General features: G+C 41.6%; 1 protein-coding gene across 1 annotated transcript in view; it reads left to right on the top strand.

Annotated features, from left to right (window-relative positions):
• LOC142397977 (uncharacterized) overlaps positions 1-15,931 on the top strand; it is a 45,767-nt gene extending 29,836 nt beyond the window's left edge. The window contains exons 3-8 of the mRNA XM_075481853.1: positions 1,134-1,295; positions 4,704-4,866; positions 6,948-7,072; positions 11,917-12,038; positions 13,826-13,930; positions 14,467-15,931. Coding sequence (XP_075337968.1) covers positions 1,134-1,295; positions 4,704-4,866; positions 6,948-7,072; positions 11,917-12,038; positions 13,826-13,922 — 669 coding nt within the window. The 3' untranslated portion in view covers positions 13,923-13,930; positions 14,467-15,931. The remainder of the gene's footprint in view (positions 1-1,133; positions 1,296-4,703; positions 4,867-6,947; positions 7,073-11,916; positions 12,039-13,825; positions 13,931-14,466) is intronic.
• The last annotated feature ends 10,359 nt before the right edge of the window (positions 15,932-26,290 follow it).

Here is a 26,290-nt window from a genome sequence, read left to right on the forward strand (position 1 = left end):
ACCCCACCTCTTGCCCAAGCTGAGATAGGCTCCCCCCTGTGACTCTGAAATGGAATAAGCGGGTATAAAAAAAAAATGGATGGATGTGGTACTGTGTCTTTCTGCTTTCTCCTTTTTACAAGAAGTCAGAAGTAACAAAGAAGACAGGGTTGATGTAAATAATGAAATTATAGTGTAATAGTGTAATTATTAAAATCATGTCTAAAAGTAGGAGCCCATCATTTTCTAGGGGAAAAGTTTTTGTTGAAGTGTTGAAGACAATTTGTCACAGTTGTCTGTGTCAGTATTTGGTGGAAATATCTTAGATAATGTAAGGAAAAAACAATCTTATATATAACCATATCTTACCAACCAGTTGAACAACTAATCTGCATGATTCAAGGCCTCAAACAACACACCTGCCCTAAAAGTTCTGCCGCAGTCTGAAGAACAGAAGAGCTCTGTGTAGAGTCGATCGCTACTAGGCAGCAGGCCATATCTGGAGAGTGATTGAAGAATTTTTTTTACAGACATCTTCAAAACCTTACTGCAGCAGGCTGTTGTCCCAAAATGCCTTAGGTTTTTTTAATTATATTTGTTGTCCCAAAAATTCCCCTGTACAACATTAAAATGACTATTGGCACATAGCTGACATATGTTTGATAAAGTATTTTAAAAGAATGGTCATTAAACCCATCAAAAACCTTTTCCCCTCAATTGTGGACGGCCCCAATTTGATTCTATGGCAAAAAGATCGGTAAATAATGCTGGATTTTGCACCCTGCATCTGGCAATCACTCACCAGGAGAAAAAAAGGATGTATATGCTAGAATGTTGTTCATCAATTTCAACTTCACGTTCAATACTATGAACCTGTAACAACTGATTGGGAAACTGGGCACCTTAGGCCTCAACACACCCCTCTGTAACTAGATCTCAGATTTCTTTAATTGTAGGCTGCAGTCTATCATGGCCTTTTTTGTTAGACTCTTGTTGGGGCTTTAAGTGATTTTTCAGCTGTGTTTAAAAACTAAAGTCCCCTGCTTTATTTGTGTTTTGGGCAGGAGCAACAGCCTTGTTTAACATTCCATACAGAAATCTTTGTTTATCATACCTGGTATCTTATTTAATTTGCACAACTTCTGTTTATAAAGGCACAGCAACAGAGTTCCAGCCCTTTGGGCTCAGGCCTTGGTTACTTGAAGCACATCTGCCAACTCATTGAGAAGATTGGTCAGCTACAGGAGACAAACCTACGGCTGCAAAGGCAGATTTGCAGTTTGCAGAAAGATGACAGAATGACAAAGACAAACGAGGTGAGTGAACGCTCTTTCAGTTCAACTTTAGGCTGTGATATTCCATAGGTCAAAACCAAGTGCAGATGAATGACATTAAATTCCTAACCTAAACCCTGGACCTCTACAGTACAGGGAGTTGGTAGCTCTGTGTAATGTGGGGGTAATTTTATTGTATGGTTGGGTATATTGATCAATTAAGATTCATGTTGCCACTATGATACCATCCACTAGCTGGTTGGCTGACATTTGGAAGCACTGAGTTAGATAACACTGGACTGTAAGTGATAGATCAGGATGAGAAGCAAAATACTAATATTCGAATATTGTACATTGACTGTACAATAGTTTTCACTTCATTAATATTGTCCCTTGGAGGTTGCTGTTTGTTTGTCCCATCAGGGTATAGTCCTGCAATACAATAAAATGTTGTATTGGCCAGTCACCCTATTGTTCATGTCCTATTTGAAGGGATCTCTACAGAAGATGACAGTTTGCTTTCTTGTTAAAGGCCTTGTCACATTCTGTCAAGTAGGCTCTTAAATATTCTCAACACTAGTGTGGTTCTTTGTAGTTTTGGAGACTGAAACAACATTCCACTGGACCAATGTATAATGCTAGCAGTTGTCAAGGACTTTAAAGCAAAGTCAAAGAGCGAGAGAAAGAAAAAATGAAGGCTCAGAATTAAATGTTTAATTCATATGGCTTGGATGGGGTAAATTATAACCCAAGCGGAGGTTAAAAGTACTGACTGTACATGACAATAAATCTGATCTTAATCTTAATATAAGCTTGATATTAGCTCTCTTTCAGTTGTCATATCTTTACAGAATCAATAAATATCTCTATACTTTAAAAGAAAACACCTCTGAGAAATGGACCACAACAACAAGTGCTATCTGAAGCATTTTTTGTCTCATTTGCTCATGTCATATTTGCAGTGCCGAGATCAATGTCAATCTTGACAAGGATGACACATCTAAAAAAAGGAGAGAAACTATCTGAAACCATGTGTTAGATCTGTGGATGGATAATTCATGATAGCTTTATGAATGTGTGACATAACTGGTGCACTGTTCACATCATTGATGCCAGGAAAAGGACAAACAAAAATATTTACAGTAACTCTGAGCCCCACCAAATAAATGTACATGATGACTAGAGCAGTATGATCACTTTTGTCAAGCATATACAGTTCTCTGTTAATCTCTTATTCAAATTCATCCATCCATCCATTTTCTACACCCGCTGAATCCGTCGGTCGGGTCGTGGAGGGGCTTGGAGCCTATCCCAGCGGTCAATGGGCGAGAGGCGGGGTACACCCTGGACAGGGCGCCAGTCTTATTCAAATTCAATTCAATTCAATTTATTTATAGATCGCCAAATTACAATAAATGTCATCTCACTGCCTTCACAATCTCCTTAAGGTTTTCAGCAAAGTCTCTTCAGTTATGTAAGGAAAGCAAGCAGTTTCTCCTTAACTCGTATACTGTAAAATCATTTATTTTCCTCTTGACTTCAAGGATGAGATAAACTGCTGTGTGAGGCATCAGCACACAAATAGGGTAGCTCAAGGTGTACTGATTATAGTTTCAACTGTGGACAGTCACCTTGAAATAAAACAATGGACCCACATGAAAGATGTAGATTGGAATCATTGGCCTGTCAGTAGCCTGTCTGAATGCATGCTGACATATTATGATGACATTGCTAATAGCAGAACTCATGCTCTCATTATGCTTTATATCTGCTATAAATACAACCCAATTTCTAAATAAGTTGGGTGGTGTGTGTAGTATAAATAAAGGCAGAACAGAATAATAAAAAGTCCTAACAGAAAATCATACAAAGAAAACAAATTAAACATTGAAATGAAAAAAGACATCAAATAAATAAATTGTGTGAGGATATGTGTGTAATGTACCTTCATTAGTTTCCTTCAATTCCGAACCAGTGGTTATGTAACAAAGCTGGGAGAAAGATCCTATGGTGTCATCAGGAGGTAGAACGTATCAGTATAGGATATTGTTAAAATGTTGTTAAAATGTGTTGTTGTAGAGGCCCATCTGAACCCTGCCTACACACTAGTTAAAGGGTAAAAAAGAGATTATTTGTTAAAAATTCAGTTTCATACAAACGAGCAGGAAAAAACATGTTTCATCCAATTGCTTTAATACTGTCTACTCAATGCAGCCACTGTAGGCTCCATTTTTAAAGTTTGCTGTATTATGGGAATTTATAATTCACAAGCTTAACAATGGCATACTTACAACATACAAACACACGCACTAAACTATATACTGAACTACGACCTAAATATACCCTCATGATGTATGCAGAGGGCTACAGAGTGGCGTGGTTAGCACTGTCACCTCACAGCAAAAAGGGTTCCTGGTTTTACTTCCAGCTGGGGTCTTTCTGTGTGGAGCACGTTCTCCCCAAACATGCTCAGGTTCTCTCCTGCTCCTCTACTCCTGCTTCTCCAACCGCCCAAAAAAACGTGCATGTCAGGTTAATTGGTGACTCTAAATTGTCCCCAGGAGTGAGTGTGCATGATTGTTTGTCTCTGTGTAGCCCTGTGATGGACTGGCGACCCATTCAGGATGTACCCGGCCTCTCGCCCCATTGGTAGGTGGGATAGGCTTCAGCCTCCCCCACATCCCTGAATTGGATTAAACGGGAATAGAAAATGGATGGACAGATGGATGTTGCATTCATTTGTATATTGGTGATACACTGCCTCAAACATTAACTTTACCTATTTACTCTACCTAATAAGAAGTGTTAACCAATAGCTGTCTTTACACTCAAAAAGTTCAAATATTAAGAGGAATTCACTGAATTAATTGGCAAAATCTTTAATCTGTCTACCCGTCTTCAATTTATGCTCTCTTACTTGTGTCAAGGTAATGAAATAATACGTATGCAGGCTGTCATTGCTATCTGAACTAATTATTATATGTTTCCTAAAAATCTAGCAGCAAACTTACCTTGTCAGTAAGGTGTGACACGCATCACCAACAGTGATGTTGTAATTATTTGTCTAATTATATATACACACAGTGGAAACATATTGTGGATATATTGACTTTGTTTTGACTCTGACACATTCCAAGTTCCCTGGTACAGTATTTATTTCACATTTTCAGTGAGTCCTACCCCTTCCAATGCATATAAGAGTGGGATCATTTACATCTAATTCCGTCCGGACAGGCAAAAGCAATAAAAACCTATAGTATAATCTAAATGTGGATGGTTCTTTTTAAAAGTTAATCTCAATCTGTGCAATGATATAATTACCATAATTACTTTTAGTTAAAACACCCTTGTTGTTTCCTCACTGAAAATTCTTCACCTACAAATCCTTGAAAAAAATACTGTTATATAAAACTGCTGTGTACTTTCTTTTTTTTCTTCTTTTAATTCCAGGACTTTTTCCAGCAGCACTGCAGCTGTGGTGCAGCCATGTTAGCCTTCCAGGAGATTAAAAAAAGGCTCTCTAAAAATGAGTTTTTGTCCCCAAGTGGTACTCTCTCTGATCTGTCCACCATCCCAGAGGTCACCCGGCACCCTCTAATATCAAACAGAAGAGGTAATGTTAATACAAATTCAAATGATAAGCATAAATGTACTTATTGTCACACATTCTCAGTCTTTCTTTGAAGTCAATCATCATGTTGGATGTGATTTATACTTTAAGTGAAAAGTGACTGATGAGAGCACATCTTTACATACCTGGCCCTAAACCTTTTCAAGGTGATTCTTGTAAATATGTTTGATTGATTTGGAATGGTATAAAAAATACCTTATTGCTCATTTTCAATTTTACCTCCACATTGAGGTTATTTTAGAGATTCATGACCAAACTGTCTGCTTCTTTGCTGTGTCAAAATTATAAGCTTTGCTTATTGCAATGTTAAAACATCATAATTGGTGGAAATGACGGCAGTTTGCATGTCTGAGGGAATAGTGACCAATCAACAGCTACAGGAATGAATGTATGGTTGGCACTTTAGATAGAGCTAGTTTAGACGGGCAAGTTTGAATATATCCTTTTCTTAATCACAGTGAACACACTTGGATGCTGTGCTTCTATAAACCTTGAAGTTAAGATATTCATTCTGTACTGAATTGGGCCAACACCAGAGTCTTTGCTGTGAGGCTGTAATATACAACTGCATGCCTGGAAGGGGACTGAAATTTCCCTTAGTTAACTTAAGCATTTAATTACAAGTATTAGTATTTAATGACCTGCTCCAGTGGGATGTTTCATGCACACTGGTGTATTGTATTAAATTCAAGCAAAATATAGCAATGTTTTAACTGCACGGAAGTTTAATAGTCTGACACAGAAGTAACCCCAGCTGTTTTTCAGCCTCAGTGTTTACCTTTTAATCAGATGCAAACTCCAGGTAACGTTCATCAGTTGGGACCACCGCCATCTTCCCAAATGTTATTATTACTGTTGTGTTTTCAGAGGGGCTCTCAGTGCCTGAGGAGTTGGTGGTCCTGCAGGGAAGATTAAATTATAACTCATGCAGGATACAGGCCAAATTCCTGGCATCCTGCTCAGGAGAAATACATTTAGTGTCCCATGAACTCTGGAATGCCTAATTCTTCTTCTAAAAGACAGACAACTAAATCTGGAGAGGAGGTTGAGAATTCAGTAAAGATTGGAGGCCCACATTAAGGGTTGTGAATATGAGTGGGGGGGGGTTCCTCATCCTGCAGTGTACTTTGGTCAGTAGAAACTGTGAGCCCATGTGATAAGGAGAGTTGTATTTACATGGATGTGGAGAAGTGGGAAGAGGGAACATGGGCAAAAAAAGGGAGGTCTCTTCTGTTTTCTTTCATCATTTGTCATAACAGTCATAACTCCCTTCTAAACATATAAGTAAAGACTTCAAACTAATTACCGTATGTCTATAAAGCAACAGTAAAAGTACAACATGCAATATTTTCGACATGCAAATTGTTTTAAGTTAGAGTGACCATTTGTAGCGCTTTATTATAACTGGTTCTGTAGTGATACTCATAGACTGGTCAAGCCCAGACCAAGTTTTTATCGTTTAGAGATGAGGGCCTCATTGTTGTTTTTATGTAAACATGTGGATAATTGGTCATGCAGTTAAAAACATGGTGCTATACATGTGATAACGTTTTGATCCATGTAACTTAAATGGATTTCTTCCAGTTTTTTAGCATGCTGTCACCACACAACCTCAGCTGAGTGGAAAAAAAACCCCACCTGTATCTCTAGATGACAATAATTACCAGAATGTCGTAATTTCCAGCTGTCTTCAAAGAAAGCATGTCCAGATATGTAATTAAAGACACTTGCTGATGGCAAGATCACAACACCACTGAAACTCCAAAGCTTCTAAGATTTCCCAAGTCAGTAGTGCTCACAACCTAACAGTAGTGGTCTATGAACTAGTTACAAGATACAGAGGGATGTGTTAGATACTACAGAGCACTTTTAGCTAATGTGTCGTCTAAGAAAGGTGGGCATAAGGCTGTTTTCTGGGCCTAACCTGATCGTTACAGGATTTCAAAATGAGTCAACTGCACTTGTAAATAACTGTAAAAAAAACTACTTTGAAGTACAGACAACCTGTCTGACCATTTCAGTTAGAAATTTAAAAGTTTTTGTTGCTGTGTTCTATGTTTCAGGTACGAGACGTGAAGGTTTGACACCCATTCCTCAGTGGAAGAGAAGCCTGAATCGAAGGAGTTACGCTGAGGAAGAGACCCACTTCCTCGGGGACATGGAAGGGCTTTTCATCCCACAGTGCAGGGTGAGGATGCACATTTTACAGGGATTACGACTAAAATCACAATCACTGATGTCTTGGTGTTATTGTCTTTTCATATGACTATAGAGAGATAGGCCTCCTCATCTGATCCATGAAATTTGTGTAAACCTCACTTTTCATTTTTAGATAACTCTGTAGCTTAGTAGAAACCATCCAAAAATCAATTAAATGCAATATCAGCAAATAGTGCCTTTCCCTTCAAAATGGCCCAGGAGTCAGCCAGGATGATTTTACAAAAATTTTAGTATTTTGTAGTATTTTAGTATTGCAGGCATATAAAGAGACGGAGCACTGGATTTGGACGATTATTGCCACCTGGGCTATATTGCTGCTCCAAACACAACAGGTCTTGTGACTATGGCTATGTTCTTAAACTGCTAGAGAAGTTAAACATAATCTATGCTTTGTATTGTTGTTTGGTATGGAGCTTTAATCACTTCATAACATATCGAAAGAGAGTTATCTTCCTCTAAACATGACCACCTTGTATCACGAGACTGAAGTTCTCTATCAAGAAACTGAAAGTAAATAATGAACTTTACCTCAGAAATTTTTCCAAGGCCTTAAGGCCTATATGTGTACACACTACATATAGTTTGCAGTCTATTTACTGCATTTGAAAAGAGATAGATACATAGATATATTGAGGTTACGCTAACAGAAATCTTCATGAGTTTTGAATTCATTCAGAGCCTGAGCAGTCACATAAGCACTTACACACACGTCCTGACACTGTTGGTGAATTAATGTGGAGCCAGTCAAACTTTATCTGAATGACACCCCTTCAGTAATTGTTCGTGAATATTTTGCGCATTCTGTAGTTTTTTTTTATGCTATTCTATGCTTTTCTCTGAACTTTAAATAGAACCCTCAAAACAAATCTCTTTTTATTGATATTACATATATGTATGAAATAAATTTGGGGATAAGTGAGTATGCAAATTATCCCTGCCTCTAACCTTTCAGAGAAGTAAAGCAGTCATAGAATCTGTCATAGTGAGTAAGTAACCATGCAAAAAAAAGTTGCAAAGTCCACTTAGCATAGAAGACAAAAATGTACTTTAACCTCTTTTCCAGCACATCGAAATGAACACAGAAGCCAGTGTCCCAGTCAGCTGCCCCACTCTTCAAAAGAACAATGGGCGTCTTTTACCAATATCTTCTTAAGAACGTTATTAAATTCTTTCTTAAGTTGTACCTCAGATTTATGAAGGTTTTCTTAGACTGCGAAATAACAATAAAATGAATCATAATAAAAAGCCGAACATTTTTATTATTAAAAGATACATACCAATGGGCCATGCGTCACTAGCTGCTCCTTATTTGAGGCGCATGCAAATAGAGCTGTTCTCAAAGATGAGTTGTGTGCTCCTCCTGGGAAGCGGGAGACCACAATCAGTTGGTGGTTCTGGGAGTCGCAAAGGAGTTGGACATTCATATATTGATATCGCTTGCGGCTGAGGTATGGGAATGGGTCTGGCGAAGGGCCTCCTGCAAGTCGTGGAGTTGTGTACACACGAGAGCGTGGCTAATAGGTCTCCCAGCTCCCACTGAAATTTTCCAGTGGTCAAAAAGCCCAGGGTCGAGAAATCCTGCACATGTGGTGGAACAGAGTTGGATAGTTATATCCCCAGTACTGGCTCTGCAAAGGTCAATGAGAACAGCTCTTGATAGCCTAAAGCGTCCAAATAGGTACTCATCACTCTACAAATAAATCTGTATGGTCATGAAAGCTTCGTTCCCTCTGTAGGTCACGATCTACAATATCTTGGAGCAACAGTAAATATACCATTTTGTGAGCAGGCCGAGGGTGAAGAATGGCCACTATGGTATAAAAAGATGGCAATGAATTAATTTCCAATTAACTTAAATGGTAAATGAACTGTTCTTGTTTTTCTAGTCTAGCTGACACTACAAAAAGCTTTCACAAAGTAAAAGTAAATTAAAGCGTTAGTGTACTTTTTAAAATAATACAATTGTTATGATCACCATCTTTTTTGTTGTTTAGTCAAAGTCATTGTTGTTTAGTCATTTAGTCATAGTCATTGTGGTTTAGTCATCTGCTGCTCTCTGCATCAGTCAATAATTACCTGATCAGTCTCAGATCATTACCTGTTCCTCTCCCTTCTTAAGCCTAGTCTTACCAGCCCAGTTCGTTGCCAGATTGTTTGCTATTCTGACCTCAGTTAGCATCTGTCCAGCATTCTGTATCCGATTTGTGACTACAGTTTATTGTTCCTGTTCTGGAACTGATCATGATCCCAGCTCCTGGATTCCACTTGTATTAGATCAACCTTGCTTTGATCCTGGACCTGATCCCATTCTGCTTCATTCCTGGAGTAACTGATCCACAGATCTGCCCATGTGTTTTGAAGTTTGCAGCGTGTTTCTCTCGCACGTGTTTTGAAGTTTGCAGCGTGTTTCTCTCACGCGTGTTTTGAAGTTTGCAGCGTGTTTCTCTCGCACGTGTTTGGAAGTTTGCAGCGCGTTTCTCTCGCACGTGTTTTGAAGTTTACAGTGTGTTTCTTTGTTGCATGTGTTTTGACGTTTGCAGCGCATTTCTCTCTTGCATGTGTTTTGATGTTTACAGTGCGTTTCTCTCTTGCATGTGTTTTGAAGTTTACAGCGCATTTCTCTCTTGCATGTGTTTTGACGTTTGCAGAGCGTTTCTCTCCTGCATGTGTTTTGAAGTTTACAGCGCGTTTCTCTCTTGCATGTGTTTTGAAGTTTACAGCGCGTTTCTCTATTGCATGTGTTTTGAAGTTTACAGCGCGTTTCTCTCTTGCATGTGTTTTGAAGTTTACAGCGCGTTTCTCTATTGCATGTGTTTTGAAGTTTACAGCGCGTTTCTCTCTTGCATGTGTTTTGACGTTTGCAGAGCGTTTCTCTCCTGCATGTGTTTTGAAGTTTACAGCGCGTTTCTCTCTTGCATGTGTTTTGAAGTTTACAGCGCGTTTCTCTCTTGCATGTGTTTTGACTTTGCAGAGCGTTTCTCTCCTGCATGTGTTTTGAAGTTTAAAGCGCGTTTCTCTCTTGCATGTGTTTTGACGTTTACAACGTGTTTCTCTCTTGCATGTGTTTTGACGTTTGCTGCGTGTTTCGCTCTTGTACGTGTTTTGAAGTTTGCAGCGCGTTTCTCTCTTGCATGTGTTTTGACGTTTACAACGTGTTTCTCTCTTGCATGTGTTTTGACGTTTGCTGCGTGTTTCGCTCTTGTACGTGTTTTGAAGTTTGCAGCGCGTTTCTCTCTTGCATGTGTTTTGACGTTTGCAGAGCGTTTCTCTCCTGCATGTGTTTTGACGTTTGCAGAGCGTTTCTCTCCTGCATGTGTTTTGACATTTGCAGAGCGTTTTTTTTCCTGCATGTGTTTTGACGTTTGCAGCGCGTTTCTCTCTTGCATGTGTTTTGACGTTTGCAGAGCGTTTTTTTTCCTGCATGTGTTTTGACGTTTGCAGAGTGTTTCTCTCTTGCAGTCGTTTTGCCATTTGCGTCACTTGTTCTCCGGTCGTTTTTGTGAGTGCCATTTTTCTCTTGCAGCGTTTAACTGTTGGATTAGTTTTTGCCGTTTGCAATATGTTTGCACGTGTCGGCCACCGTAGTTACCCCATCTTTCACTCCCACGTACTCTGCTGGGATTATCCATTTCACCAAGTCATTGGTACTCCTGTTGGCCACAGTTGCTTCATAGTTCCAGAACTCATCTCTTCACTTCGAAAACTATTAAATCCATCCATTAAATCCCTTTAATTCTGTGTCACTGCCCTTCTCTGAGTCCATCATACTCAACTGTCACAACAATACTTTGTAAAATCCCAAAGGTTATTTAAAAAGTCTGACAAAAGTTTTACTGTCATTTTATTATGGTATTTTGATGTTGCACAACAGAAGACAACTCAAGCGCTAATTAACATGTCAGCACTCAGATGTGTATAAAAGTGTACTCTTGAGTGTTCATATGATTTGCTCTTAGGTAAGAACAAATCCTGTATGGTAAAACATTGGTGAATCTTCGTAAAAAATGCACAAGTAGCTAGGGATGGGAATTGATAAGATTTTTATGATTCCAATTCCATTTTCGATTCTGCTTAACGATTCGGTTCTTTATCGGTTCCCTTATCGATTCTCATTTGGAGAAAAAGGACAACAAACCGGTCGATTAGCATCAACTTTGTTTAGTTTAGAAGTAACAGGAGTCATGACCTTACAAAACCAACAACGGTGAGGTCCACATTGGTCTATCATGGCCTGGGTAATTTAACTCTTCCCTGCTCTGGTGAAAGGAGAAGCCGGAGGTTGACGTGAACTGGGGGTAGTACCACCAGCCTCTGGCCGAGGACATGCTAACGTTGCTGGGTTCAGATTCACCAACGTTAGTCTGGAGCAGATCGAAAACGCGACATTCATTCATAGTTATTGCATGTTGGTAGTATTTTCTCCCTTTGGTGAAATATTCACTTTGCAAGTTGCCCTGTTGTCGTCTTTTTTTAGGGATGTGTGATCAAACTTTCAAGCGTTTTGTCTTGGGCGCCATGTTTACTGTTGACTGCTGGCTGCACTGGACTCGCCACGCAACGTTGCGTGGTGACGTCATTCGCGCCCACTGGAATCGATAAGGGAATCGTTTGCAAAATCGCCAAACGATTCTATGGAATTGAAACACTGGGAACCGGTTCTCAACAAGAACCGGTTTATCGATTCCCATCCCTACAAGTAGCACTTAACAACACATTTGTTCTTAAGGACTGTTGGTGAATGAGGCCCAATGTAAGTAGCAGACTCAAGTCATTTTTAACAAAATTGATGTTCCTGTGTGTCTTCATGTTCAGCGGAGTGAAAACAACACTTGGGGGAGAATGAAAGACCTTGTCAGGAAAACTACATTGAGGAATCATGACAGGCTGGGACTAACTTCCACTTCACTAAAGATGTCTTGTCCACAACTCTACAGGTGAGGAGTACACAGATTAATGTAACTTGCATATGGGCCATTTCCTCACTCACACTCAGATTTTCCTTTATTTGTATGTTCTCTGTTTTCCCTCAAATGTACATGTAATCTACTTCACATTTGGAGAGGGTATTGCTTAATAAGTACAGTGCTATGTTTCATGTGGTTTGGATGAGATTATATTAAGCTTTCTCATTGGTTAGACCTAGAATGGATCAACTGGAGGGAAGCTGGCCTTTTATCAAAATAGTATTCTATTTCAGACTCTCTGAGGGCATTTTTTTAGTAGCAATACACAGAATCAGCCAGTGCCAGTTTGTTCAATTCCTTACAGCCAAGGATGAAGCAGGGCCAGAAGCTAATTTGACTGCGCTATTTTGCAGGTCAGCTCCTCCTCCTTCCATATATTATTAATAAATCATAATCATAAATCAATGTATTGTATAGAAGCAATATTTATACTTTCTCCAGACTTAGAGAGGGCTTTTGTACAAATAACCCAGATGGGACACAATTGCATCTTTTGACCTCTAAAATAGGCCAAATTGTCAAATATGAATCATTTCAATGTATTTCCTTCCCAATCTAAATAAATATAAGATGTTGCAAGTTGTACAAAGGAGTGTCATATTTATTACAAATGGACTGTACTCTACTCCTATAGCACTTTATTAACTGTTATACTGATATACAGAAAATGGATAAAAGGACTGTAATTAACTGTAAATTAACACTATAAAACTAGATTGTGGAATTATGTTCAGCTGACTTTGTGTGTTTGTCAGACTGATGTTCCGAACTCTTTCAAATTAAAAACCGCAGCACTACTTTTCCAAATCTGTCATTATTCAATGAAAATAGAAGTTTGTTTGTTTATTTTTATGATGTAGAAGTTTATGTTTTTTCCATACTTAATATGATCAGATGAATGTGGAAATCCCTGTCAACCAGTGATAAAGATGTGAACATCCAGTCACCTGAGCCATGGCCACCCTCGCGTTCCCCTATAAGATTCTCCAAAATCAAAACATTTGCACGTATTTAACAATGTTGTTGTGAATTCTATGAAAAAAATCAACCTGTTACCTCTTTTGTTGAGTAAAAGAAGTGTGAATGCTAAAAAAATTCAAAAATATAAATCTAACTGGTTTCTAAACTTTTTAATAAAGCCCAAACTTGTAATCTCGGTTCGGCTTTTTGGGGCGAATTGTCACCATTCTAAAACAATTGAAAAGAAGTGTACTCTTTACCCTTTTTGTTGAAAAACTTGGTCACAAGTGGTGACCGCTGTAGGGACTTTTAGGCAAAAGGCAGAGAGGGGCAGGTTCCTAGATGGACATAAAACAAGCTATTAGCTTCCTTTTTGCCTCTGAGTTGAGGGGTCTGACAGGATGAACAGTGGCTTTTCTTCACTTGAGAGCTTGTATGATGTAGCAATCTGATGGAAGGTGGATAACTGCTGGCTCTTCAGTTTCTCCCTATGTCCTGACTAGAGTTTGGCACCAGCCCAGACAGCCAGAGCAGGGGTTAGAAAGTCAGATCTTAGGTATGCTTGGAGGAGTGGGAGAATATCCCAGTGGATTTGAGCATGTTGAGATATGGCAGCTATCCAGGGTTCATTAGAAAGAATACCATCCTCCTGCTGAGATGTGTACAGCAGCAAGGCGGAGCTGCTGTGATGCAAAAGCAAGAAGTGTCTACAATAAATACTGTAAAAAAAAAAAAAAAAAAAAAAAGCAAAAAAAAAGCAATAATTCTTAAAATCAACTGTACCCTCTTCTTTACAGGCCTGATCTAGAACCAGTAGAACATTTTGGCAGAAACAGGAACTCCATGATTGCGTTGGGCCAACAGAGCAAACTGGACATATCCTGGCTTTTGTGAATATCAAGGTAGTAGGTACTTTTTAAAAGAAATGTTTCTCACCCATGTAATGTATAATTACGGAAGAGTATTAGGGCCAGGCATGAGAAAAAATATTTATATTTTGCCTGTCGAGAATAAAGTTGAAATCTTTATTCTCGACATTTCAACTTTATTCTCGACATGTTGACTTTAATCTCGACAGGCAAAATATTATTATTTTTCCTTATGCCTGGCCCTAATACTCTTCCGTATATAATAGACAAAACAGCAATGTCACAAAACTTTACGGCCACTCCCAGATAAACAAATAACAATTATTTCTACATAGGTTCAACTCTTAGTCAATAGGCCAAATTGCTTTACTATGTACAAATGCCATACTCAAGGTTTCAAACCGCAAAGTGTTGGGTGATATCACTCTAACTATGTCCATATTTCATCCACAGAGTAACCCACAATTCCACCCCACATTACTAAATTAAATTTCACTGTGATGACAAGTTACTGTAAAAATTGCCTTTTTTAATATTCTGCCCTCCTTCTTATCTCTTGGTCCAAATAGTGAGATCCAAATAGTCTTACATGGGGAAGAGGACACCTAGAAGTTATAAAGACAAGGCTCAAAGAGTGCAACAAAACATGAGGGAAAAGAAAACTGTGACTGCAACAGACGACAGAAGAAGAAACTTTGGACTTGAGTTACTCTACTATGATGAGTGACATAGCCTCGCATATGGCAGAGTGAGAAGGTTTACTGTAAGACTTGTCATATTGTATATTACAGTGTGCATGGTAAATATAAGCATTGTTCTCATGAAATAAAGAAAATGAGGCAACCACTGTACTGTGACACAATTTTCACATGTGAAAATCACATGTGAAAATCACATGCGAAAAACCACAACCCGTCTCTCTGGTGACTGATGACCTAATCAAACTGTATCAATGTACAGCAGTCTTGATATATTTAGATTGTGTATTGTTTTAAAGGTATTTTTAACCATATGCTGATTTGTGTTTGACACATAATGTTCTGTAATTTGCTTTGTTTGTTCCAGACAAAATAGAAGAAGTCAGGATTTATAGTTGCAATCCTTTCTTGCTCTTCAATTATAAATCAAGGATGGCCAGAGATGTTGAGGTGGTTCCTCTACAATAAATATGAACACCTGTTTCCATTCTTCACATAGTTATTCAGTCATCCATGCTATTCTTTACATGTAAACTGTATTAGTCATTTACGTCTTTGTACCAGTGTTACTGTGTTGCCAACTTTGTTGTCATCAACCTGTTTTCAATCATGACACATACAGACTCTTGGTCAGGACTCATATTTTCACATTTTAGCAAACATGTAAGATTAAATGACTTAAACTGACGACCCTGAAATCTGAAAAAGTCATCATAAGACTAGCCAGTTATTCTCAAGTGGTAACATCACTGCAACCCTAGAAAAGAAGATGGTGCAGAAACATGTTATAGAAGAGAAAAAAAGTGTGCCATTAAATAGTCAACATAATAACATGAACATATTGGCCCTCATTTATCAAGCCGTCGTAGAAAGCATCGTAGATATGAGCGGAGAACTCGTCGTACGCAGAGGCTCAAGTGAGATTTACAGAACATGCGTACCACACCAATCCCATCGTAAGACCGAGCGGCTGTTGATAAATCCGGTGGCTGAAATCCATCGTAATGATCCTAACCACGCCTTCTACAAAAGGGGGCTGAGAGGCCGCACCTCTAGAATTTGCGACATGGATAGACGAAAGGCGGCAAAGAAACGCTGTCAACAGCGTTGACAGCTGGGACGGCTGTCAACAGCGTTGGCGATGTAAATCGCAGACCGGACGAGGTATGTATTTTCCCCTACTGTGATGGTCAATAAAATGTGATAAACTCCAGATTAAATTAAATCTAAAATTGAGCGATGTTTTACTTTTTCTCCAATAAGATCAGGAAGAAGTGGTCCGATATGAAATTGGCCAAAAAAGAAGGTCGCAGCTCTCCGACGCAGCATGTCACAAACGGGGGGGGTGGGGGGGGGGGGGGGTAATCCAGGTTTGGATTTGAGTGCCTTGGAGGAGAGGGTGGCTGGCGTGATCGGAGCTACCTGACCCGCGCAACGAATACGCGGCCCCGTCAACATCCGAAGCCTCTGCCTCTGCCCCCCGGTCTGCAGCGTCACACCGGCCAGCCGTGTTGACCACAGAGGTCCTAGAAAGACAAACAGAGATCGTGAAGTGGATGATGGCTTTAACACACACCATGCAATCTATCGACAGTACATTGAAAGACATAAATGAAACACTGAAGTCACAGAATAAATGCTGAAAGAAATCGTTGTTCTCCTTTCATTTTTCCTTGAATAACAGAATGCTTACCGAAAGTCAGAATCGCTGAATAAGTTCCTCTCTCCTCCTGAGCGCTCTTGGCTGTGCAGGCTGGTGGAAGGGATCTCTGGGTACGGGGTCCTCTGGATGTACATCTGGAAATGGCACTCCATTTTTTTGGGCAATGTTATGGAGATCCCCGCATGCAATAATAATATTGCATACCTTTTTCGGGCGGATAGGGTTCCCCCCGCAGCCGAGAGACAGATCCAGCTTTAGGAGCCCTATACACCTCTCCACAGTGGCACGCGAGCGTGAATGCGCAGTGTTAAAGCGCCTCTCCTGTTCGGTGTGAGGGTGCACGGTTGAATAATGAGCCATCACTCTTCCAATTACGGAGTTGTACTTGTTTAATTTATTTAATTTGCGTTTATGTTTATATTTATGTTGAAGTCAAATAAAACATGGGCCTTCTTTAAAGTGATAAGTCTGTCATTTTAACCAAGGGATTTGTTGCGACTCCTGAGCACGCACTAGTGACGCTGCTGTATTGCAGTCACCGCAAGTCAAAATGGAAAAGTGCGTACACGGCCTCAGACCTGTCGTGGCGATTTCATCTTTCCTGCGTTCACGATGGATTTGATAAATGCCAACCTTTGCGCAGAAAAGAACGTACACACGACCTACGCACGTTTTTCGTCTTACGCAAGTTTGATAAATGAGGGCCATTGTGTGGGTGTCCATATACCCAACAAGATACAGAGGCAGATAACTATCCTAGACAGTGAAAAATTAAACTCAGAGCATACCCTGTGCTTTGAAAAGTAATTCATAGTGCTTTTGATCAAGTACTGTAAAAGTATGTGTCAATGAAGGAACTAAAAATATGTTGTTTGATGACGAGGTCTCTAAAATGTCAATTTGTGGAGACAAAGAGAAGCAAAACGGTTGTTTTAGTTGCAAAAAAATACATTAGTAGTTTTGAACGGTTTTGTAAGGCATTCAAGGTGAAACTCAAAAGTCTGGACCAGTCAGTGTCTAATACTGTTAACCATGGGTGGTCTTAAGCAATTAACAGTGATGGCTGCTATTCAATGGCTAGTTCCATGTGATTTTGCTTCAGATGACAGCTTTATATAATTTTTAAAATCAGATCAAAGATTCATCCAATTACCTTGAAATATGTTTTGAAAGTGCCTGCTTATGTTTCTTGTTTCTATCAAAGACTTCCCATATGACTCTGTAAAATAAACCATTCTGTGTGTCAGGTTAACAAAAACGCATCCTGTGTCAACCAATTGCTTACCTGCTTAGCTGTTGTGACCTGATTGCAGGGTATTTGCAAATTGCAAAAATTGCAGGAATAGTCTGTTTGAACTGAATGGAAAGCTTTCTTTTGCCTCATGTTTTTCTTGCAAATTTTACTTCTCGACAGATTTACAAAACATGCGGCTTTGCCTCAAACTGAACATATTCACAGACTGTACTGATCTATGCTTTACCTGGCAAGCTAATTTGACTGTTTTCAAAAACATCTGACTTTTATCTTATGTGTCTCTGGTTGTTGAAGTCAAAGCTCAAAGAAAGCTGACAAATTTTTTGTTTTTCAATGATTCACGTGGAACGTTACCTCTCTGCTGGGGAAGGAGCCTGAGCTGGTGCGCGAGGCTGAGCGGTTCCGGCTAGATATAGTTGGACTCACCTCGACGCATGGCTTGGGCTCCGGAACCAGCCTCCTCGAGAGGGGTTGGACTCTCTTCCACTCTGGAGTTGCCCGCGTTGAGAGGCGTAGAGCAGGTGTGGGCATACTTATTGCCCCCCGGCTGTGCGCCTGTACATTGGGGTTTACCCCGGTAGACGAGAGGGTAGCCTCCCTCCGCCTTAGGGTGGGGGGACGGGTCCTGACTGTTGTTTGTGCTTATGCACCAAACAGCAGCACCCTTTTTGGAGTCCCTGGAGGAGGCACTGGAGAGTGCTCCTCCGGGAGACTCCCTCGTCCTGCTGGGGGACTTCAATGCTCACGTGGGCAATGACAGTGAGACCTGGAGGGGCGTGATTGGGAGGAACGGACCCCCCGATCTGAATCAGAGTGGTGTTTTGTTATTGGACTTCTGTGCTTGTCACGGACTGTCCATAACGAACACCATGTTCAGGCATAAGGGTGTCCATATGTGCACTTGGCACCAGGACACCCTAGGCCGCAGCTCGATGATCGACTTTGTGGTCGTATCGTCGGACTTGTGGCCGTATGTCCTGGACATTCGGGTGAAGAGAGGGGCGGAGCTGTCAACTGATCACCACCTGGTGGTGAGTTGGCTCCGCTGGTGGGGGAGGAAGCCGGTCAGACCTGGCAGGCCCAAACGTATTGTGAGGGTCTGTTGGGAACGGCTGGCGGAATCCCCTGTAAGGAGGAGTTTCAACTCCCACCTCCGGCAGAGCTTCAGCCATGTCCCGGGGGAGGTGGGGGACATTGAGCCCGAATGGGGACCGGAGCTGTGGCCGTAAGGTGGTTGGTGCGTGTCGTGGCGGCAACCCCCAAACCCGCTGGTGGACACCAGTGGTGAGGGAAGCCGTCAAGCTGAAGAAGGAGTCCTATCGGGCCTTCTTGGCCAGTAGGACTCTGGAAGCAGCTGATGGGTACCGACAGGCCAAGCGGAACGCGGCCTCGACGGTTGCTGAGGCAAAAACTCGGGCTTGGGATGAGTTCGGGGAGGCCATGGAGAATGATTTCCGGACGGCCTCGAGGAGTTTCTGGTCCACCATCCGGCGGCTCAGGGGGGGGAAGCGCTGCACCGTCAACACCGTGTATGGTGAGGGCGGGGCTCTGCTGACCTCAATTAGGGACGTCGTGAGTCGGTGGGGGGAATACTTCGAGGGCCTCCTCAATCCTACCGACACGCCTTCCGATGAGGAAGCAGAGTTGGGGAGCTCGGACGTGGGGCCTCCCATTTGTGGGGCTGAGGTTGCCGAGGTGGTCAAAAAACTCCTCAGTGGCAAGGCCCCGGGGGTGGATGAGGTCCGTCCTGAGTTCCTCAAGGCTCTGGATGTTGTAGGGCTGTCTTGGTTGACACGCCTCTGCAGCATCGCGTGGACATCGGAGGCAGTGCCTCTGGACTGGCAGATCGGGGTGATGGTCCCCTTCTTTAAAAAGGGGGACCGGAAGATGTGTTCCAACTATAGGGGGATCACACTGCTCAGCCTCCCTGATAAGGTCTATTCGGGGGTACTGGAGAGGAGGATACGCCGGATAGTCGAATCTCGGATACAGGAGGTGCAGTGTGGTTTTCGTCCTGGCTGTGGAACAGTGGACCAGTGGACTCTATACCCTCGGCAGGATCCTGGAGGGTGCATGGGAGTTCGCCCAACCGGTCTGCATGTGTTTTGTGGACTTGAAGAAGGCGTTCGACCGTGTCCCTTGGGGACTCTTGTGGGGGGTGCTCCGGGAGTATGGAGTGCCGGACTACTTGATATGGGCTGTTCGGTCTCTGCATGACCGGTGTCAGAGTTTGGTCCGCATTGCCGGCAGTAAGTCGGACATGTTTCCTGTGAGGGTTGGACTCCGTCAGGGCTGCCCTTTGTCACCGATTTTGTTCATAATTTTTATGGACAGAATTTCTAGGCGCAGCCAGAGCGTTGAGGGGGTCCGTTTTGGCGACCTCAGAATCGGGTCTCTGCTATTTGCAGATGATGCGGTTCTGTTGGCGTCGTCGGGCCGTGACCTTCAGCTCTCACTGGAGCGGTTCGCAGCCGAGTGTGAAGCGGCTGGGATGAGAATCAGCACCTCCAAATCTGAGACCATGGTCCTCAGCCAGAAAAGGGTGGAATGCCCTCTCCGGGTCGGGAATGAGATCCTTCCCCAAGTGGAGGAGTTCAAGTATCTCGGGGTCTTGTTCACGAGTGAGGGACGAATGGAGCAGGAGATTGACAGACGGATCGGTGTGGCGTCTGCAGTGATGTGGGCTCTGCACCGGCCCGTCGTGGTGAAGAAGGAGCTGAGCCAGAAGGCGAAGCTCTCGATTTACCGGTCAATCTATGTTCCTACCCTCATCTATGGTCACGAGCTGTGGGTAGTGACCGAAAGAACGAGATCGCGAATACAAGCGGCCAAAATGAGTTTCCTCCGCAGGGTGTCTGGGCTCTCCCTTAGAGATAGGGTGAGAAGCTCGGTCATCCGGGAGGGGCTCGGAGTAGAACCGCTGCTCCTCCGCATCGAGAGGAGTCAGATGAGGTGGATCGGGCATCTGGTTAGGATGACTCCTGGACGCCTCCCTGGTGAGGTGTTCTGGGCCCGTCCCACTGGGAGGAGACCCCGGGGAAGACCCAGGACACGTTGGAGAGACTATGTTTCTCGGCTGGCCTGGGAACGCCTCGGGGTCCCCCCAGAAGAGCTGGAGGAAGTGGCCGGGGACAGGGACGTCTGGGTTTCTCTGCTCAAACTGCTGCCCCCTCGACCCGATCCCCGGACAAGCGGCAGATAATGGATGGATGGATCATTCGCGTCACCAGGTAGCAGGAAAGCGTTGCTTCAACTGTTACTGCTGATAATGAGGAAGAGAGCTAGCACAGTGCTGTTTTTAGGACCTTGTTGTTGGAAAAAAATTGTAAATCTATTTGTTGACTAATGACTTGAGGGGTGTTACACGAAGCTGGATTAAGGGAAAGCCTGGCTTATCTCGATAATTCTGGCTCATTTAAGAGAGAGTTCCGTTCCACCAACGTGGCTTATTTGAATGTCCGCTGAGTAACCATGGAAACTTATGCCGCAGAACTAGACCATAGACACAATATACATAGACGCCTCACAGACTGATGCTGCCTATTGGAGCTGACGTATCAGCGCGGCCGCCATCTTGGATGGGTCTCCAATGCCCCTGCATTGCATTTATTTCGACTGAGGAAGGTGTATATCCCCAACTACAATGATCATAACTCTCCGAATATTTACCGGATTTTCACACGGTTTGGTTTGTTACGAACGGCAGAGATTTAGTTATGATACAGGACGCTGTCACACATTAAAAATACGTGCTTTCATGCTGAAAGACTTTGTATTATGCTCTTTGACAAATATGGTAGTCTATGCTAATGTATAAATTAATTTAAAATTAAATTTGATATTTTACTAAAGAAACAAGTTTCATTGTTCATTTTAATTTGTTTCTATCTCTCTCACACACACGACCCTTCTGTATATACATACAAGCCCCCATATATAGGATTCAAGGATTTTTTTTTTTTTTTTATTGTATTCCTACAAAATTTTGTTGGCAAGAAAAACAGACAAAACAACAATGATGAATAAAATAAAGTGTAACGAATAAGAAAAATGAATAAATAAAGTGTCGAGTTGTAAAAACAGATATATACAGTTCGAAAAATGGTGGAATTATAAATATGGTGGAAGTAAACATTGACGCAGTATATGTAATATAATATTGCACATATATACTGTACCAGCTCAGAACATTTTTTTTAAGGTCTAGAAAAGTAAGCCTTATAATTCCAGTGTCTAAGACTAACCTGTTAGACTTGCAACTGGGGCTGGGGAGCTGAAACCCTTGAAAAATAACTGTTTTGCACAGCTTCTTGCATATGACTGTGTATGAGACTCTGAACTGGATTTCTCATTTTGAAAAACACCACATCAACCCCTTTGAGTAATGCTGAGCAATGTTACATTAATGCCCTGTGAAACCAAGTACCTCATCATTGACTCCTATCTTCCATGCATACAGATGATCTGTGATGGAGATCATTTCATTTCCAACATTGAGGCTAAATGGCCGGGATCAGTTCATGATTCACTGGCACAGAGGTTTGAACAAGGCGCGAAAATTTTACTCCCGAAGGAGTGTACTTTTGAAGTAAGGTGTATATAGCATAGGCATACTTTTGGTAATCTAATGAGAGGTCAGGTGTAGAGGTCATCTTAAGGAATTTAAAGTGCTCGTCATACTTTATTATAGATAGCCATATAAGGCACATATTGCATCAAATTTCCAAGTCTTAACACATGTATATCCTTCCAACATTTATCTTATTCTGCAGGAGAGTTCAATGGTGTCCTGCTTGAGGCTATGCATGCTGGCCGTACCTCCTCACGCCATATCCTGATCCAGGAACAATTGTTGTGACCTTTGAGTTAGAACTTCTTTTCATAATTTAGCATTGACACAGTAGCAGTTTAAGTCAGGGCAATTGTAAGAAGGCTAAATAGACTGACATAATTTATAATTTTTCAAACGTTAGGTCATGGCACCTCACTGTGAATATAAGTATATAAACAAATTTCTAACAGTTTGCATGAACCGTACAATAATGACAAGTTTCGAGTTCAAGTTGTGTTGAATTATTTAATTATTCATGTTGTTCAAGCTGTGGAGAGAAAACAGAATTGAAGTAGAAGGTCATGGTGTGAACTGTATTTGTCTGAATTTATACTTACATCCCTCTACAGTGTCATATTCTCTATCTTGATCTTTTTTATTTTCAGTTTATTTCAATTCAATTTGACTTATATAGCGCCAAATTACAACAAATGTCATCTCCATCCATCCATCCATCCATTATCTATACCGCTGAATCCGTCAGTTGGGTCGCGGGGGGGCTGGAGCCTATCCCCAAATGTCATCTCAAGGCACTTAAATAATATTGTCCAATTCAAGCCAATTAGAGTTTGTTTGTTTGTTTCTTCATTTGTTTCAAATCTGTATACAGAATAGAGTTCACAATTAGCTACAACACTGCGATTTGAAAAGGGGATGGAGGAAGCTTTGCTTTTAATATTCCAACCCCTCACAACGAAACAATCACAAAACCCACAACAAAACAAACATAAAAACACAATTCACTACAATAACTCTCAACACAAACACAGGACAAAGACAGAGACACAGACAAGCCCAGACAAACTCCAACCCTATACCCCTCTCCCCACAGAATATACATGTGTATTTACATATACATACATACACATGTATACATATACACATAAATATACATATACACACATAACATACACAAAATCCATATATTGGGGCGGTCGGTGGCGTAGTGGGTTAAGCAGCCGCCCCATGTACAGAGGCTACAGTCCTCGCTGCAGCTGGCCCCGGTTCAACTCCCACACCGAGCGGCCCTGTGCTGCGTGTCTTTCCCCTCTCTCTGCCCCCTGCTTCCTGTCTCTCTCAAACTGTCCTAACATTAAAGGCATAAAAAAATCTGTATATTAAGAAAATAAATAATAATAAATAAATAAATACTACATCAGTAGTGGTAGTTGTAGCAGCAAGAGTAGTAGTTTAAAAAAAAAAGTTCAATTAATTGAAATCATAATCTAATTAATTAATTTCAAAATAATCCAATTCATTCATATTGAGCCAATTCAAAAACCATTTCCTAGCTAAGGAAACTAACAGATTGCGCCGAAAGTTCTCTTCAGTCCAATCTCCCGTCCTGAGCATGCATGAGGCGACTGTAGAGTGAAACAACTCCCTTTTAACAGGAAGAAACCTCCATCAGAACCAGACTCAGGAAGGGTGGCCATCCGCCTTGACCCGCTGACATATATATATAAACTGTGTGTGTGTATATATTTATATATATATATACATATATATAAAAATGGGTTGAATAATGTCAGCCACAGAAACTTATTTTGACATTACATGGATCATTGTATACCACCTTATTGTTGTCATAGCTACTTCTAATCTTCAGTTTACCAATTAGTTAGATACTTTGATGAAAGGAGGTGGCTTTTGTTTTCTTGAGAGATCCAGGGGATACAATGTGAATATATAGATTATACCTGAATGACTGAATCTTTCATGAAGTATATGACACTGATAACATATTCCATTTCATAATGCAGTATTCTCAGTCCATTCTGTACACTCACCTTATCATGTCCATGATCATAGGAGGTGGGGCCTATCCCTGCTGACACTGGGTGAAAGTCAAGGTAGATTGGTCACCAGTCCATCATAGGGCCACCACACAGAGATAAACAGTGATGTACACTCACAAATGTGACCAATTTGTCAATTTAACATGTATGTCCTTGGACCTTAGAACCCCTGAAGAAAAGTCATAGAGGTATTCCAAACTCCACACAGGAGAAGTTCAATCAGGTACTCTCCATCTACAAAGCTGCAGTGCTGACTGTAACATATTGATGGCAAATTTTGACGTTTTTTTAATACTGAAAACATCATGTCTGGATCATGAACTTTGAGGAATGTCCTTCCTTTGTCCCTCTCCTTTTCACCTGTGTGTGCATGCATGGGAGCATGCGGGCTCTGCACCGGCCCGTCGTGGTGAAGAAGGAGCTGAGCCAGAAAGCGAAGCTCTCGATTTACCGGTCAATCTATGTTACTATCCTCACCAGTGTTGGGTAAGTTACTTTAAAAATGTAATCCATTACAGTTACAAGTTACCTTGTTTAAAATGTAATTGTAGTGTAACTTTTTGGATTACTTAAAAAAAAGTAATGTAACTAATTACTTTTGGATTACTTTTACCTATTTATGGTAGCCTATTATCTGTATGATTCCATCTGTATTTATCACATTTATTTATACCATGCTATTTGTCTTTTCATTGTACCATAACTACATTATACATTCTCTGCACATACATGCATTTCCCTAGGTAATTGATCTATTCTGCACATATCTATTAACCATCTTTCCTTACACTAGCTGTAAATAACTGCATTTTATCTCTAAATACTGCATGCTGTACAATCTGCACGCGTTACACTTGATAAGATGCCAAACTGCATTTCATTAATACATGTGCAATGACAATGAAGTGCTCTACTTTAGTAATAAATAAGCAAAGTAAGACTTTTACATCACATTTTATTTTTCTTTGCACACCCTTGCTTGTGTGTGTGCGCCAGTACTTCCGGTGAAAACTTCCGGTGATTTGACAGCTAGCGCGTCAGGTTAGGGCCAGTGGCCGTAAACAAAGGTTAACTCATAGCCGAGAAGAAAGATAATAATATAACGTAGCTAAAAAGACTAGCTTTCTTCAGTAGCCTTGATGCTTAATGCTTACCGATTTAGCATGCCTAGCAGCCTCGTTGCTAATGCTAGCCGCCGTAACGTTACCAACCATACCCGACGTCAAGGAGTTGGCTGAGCAGAGGCAAGATTATGGGGCTGGCAGAGTTAACTTCATAATGGGTGAGTGCAGGTTTCATTCACTTGTTTTCATTCTTTCACAGGATTGATTCACTTCATTGGTTTATCCGATTGCTGGCCGCCGAGCCATTATGTGTCTGGGTTTGTGTGGGTTACTGATCATTGTTGTTAGCAGCCGATAGTCAGGTTGTGTGACGTGTGTATTTTTTCTATGGGTACATGCCATTGACTGTATGAGCGGTCACTGAATGTAACTGTAATCTGAGTACATCTTTTTTGCTTGTACTGTAACGGATTACAGTTACTTTTATTTTGTATCCTTTTACCGTAACGCCGTTACATGTAATCCGTTACTCCCCAACCCTGATCCTCACCTATGGTCACGAGCTGTGGGTAGTGACCGAAAGAACGAGATCGCGAATACAAGCGGCCGAAATGAGTTTCCTCCACAGGGTGAGAAGCTCGGTCATCCGGGAGGAGCTCGGAGTAGAACCGCTGCTCCTCCGCATCGAGAGGAGTCAGATGAGGTGGCTCGGGCATCTGGTTAGGATGCCTCCTGGACGCCTCCCTGGTGAGGTGTTCCGGGCCCGTCCCACTGGGAGGAGGCCCCGGGGAAGACCCAGGACACGTTGGAGAGACTATGTTTCTCGGCTGGCCTGGGAACGCCTCGGGGTCCCCCCAGAAGAGCTGGAGGAAGTGGCAGGGGATAGGGACGTCTGGGTTTCTCTGCTCAAACTGCTGCCCCCGCGACCCGATCCCCGGACAAGTGGAAGATGATGGATGGATGGATGGATGTGCATGCATGTGTAAATCGCACAATTTATATGCCGGTTCAACATGAGGCACACCAAGATGGCAGAAGTCACACACCAGAGTATTAAGAGGCACATACAACACTTAGATCCAG

Source organism: Odontesthes bonariensis, chromosome 2, assembly GCF_027942865.1.
Source record: "Odontesthes bonariensis isolate fOdoBon6 chromosome 2, fOdoBon6.hap1, whole genome shotgun sequence".
Classification (NCBI taxonomy): Eukaryota; Metazoa; Chordata; class Actinopteri; order Atheriniformes; family Atherinopsidae; genus Odontesthes; species Odontesthes bonariensis.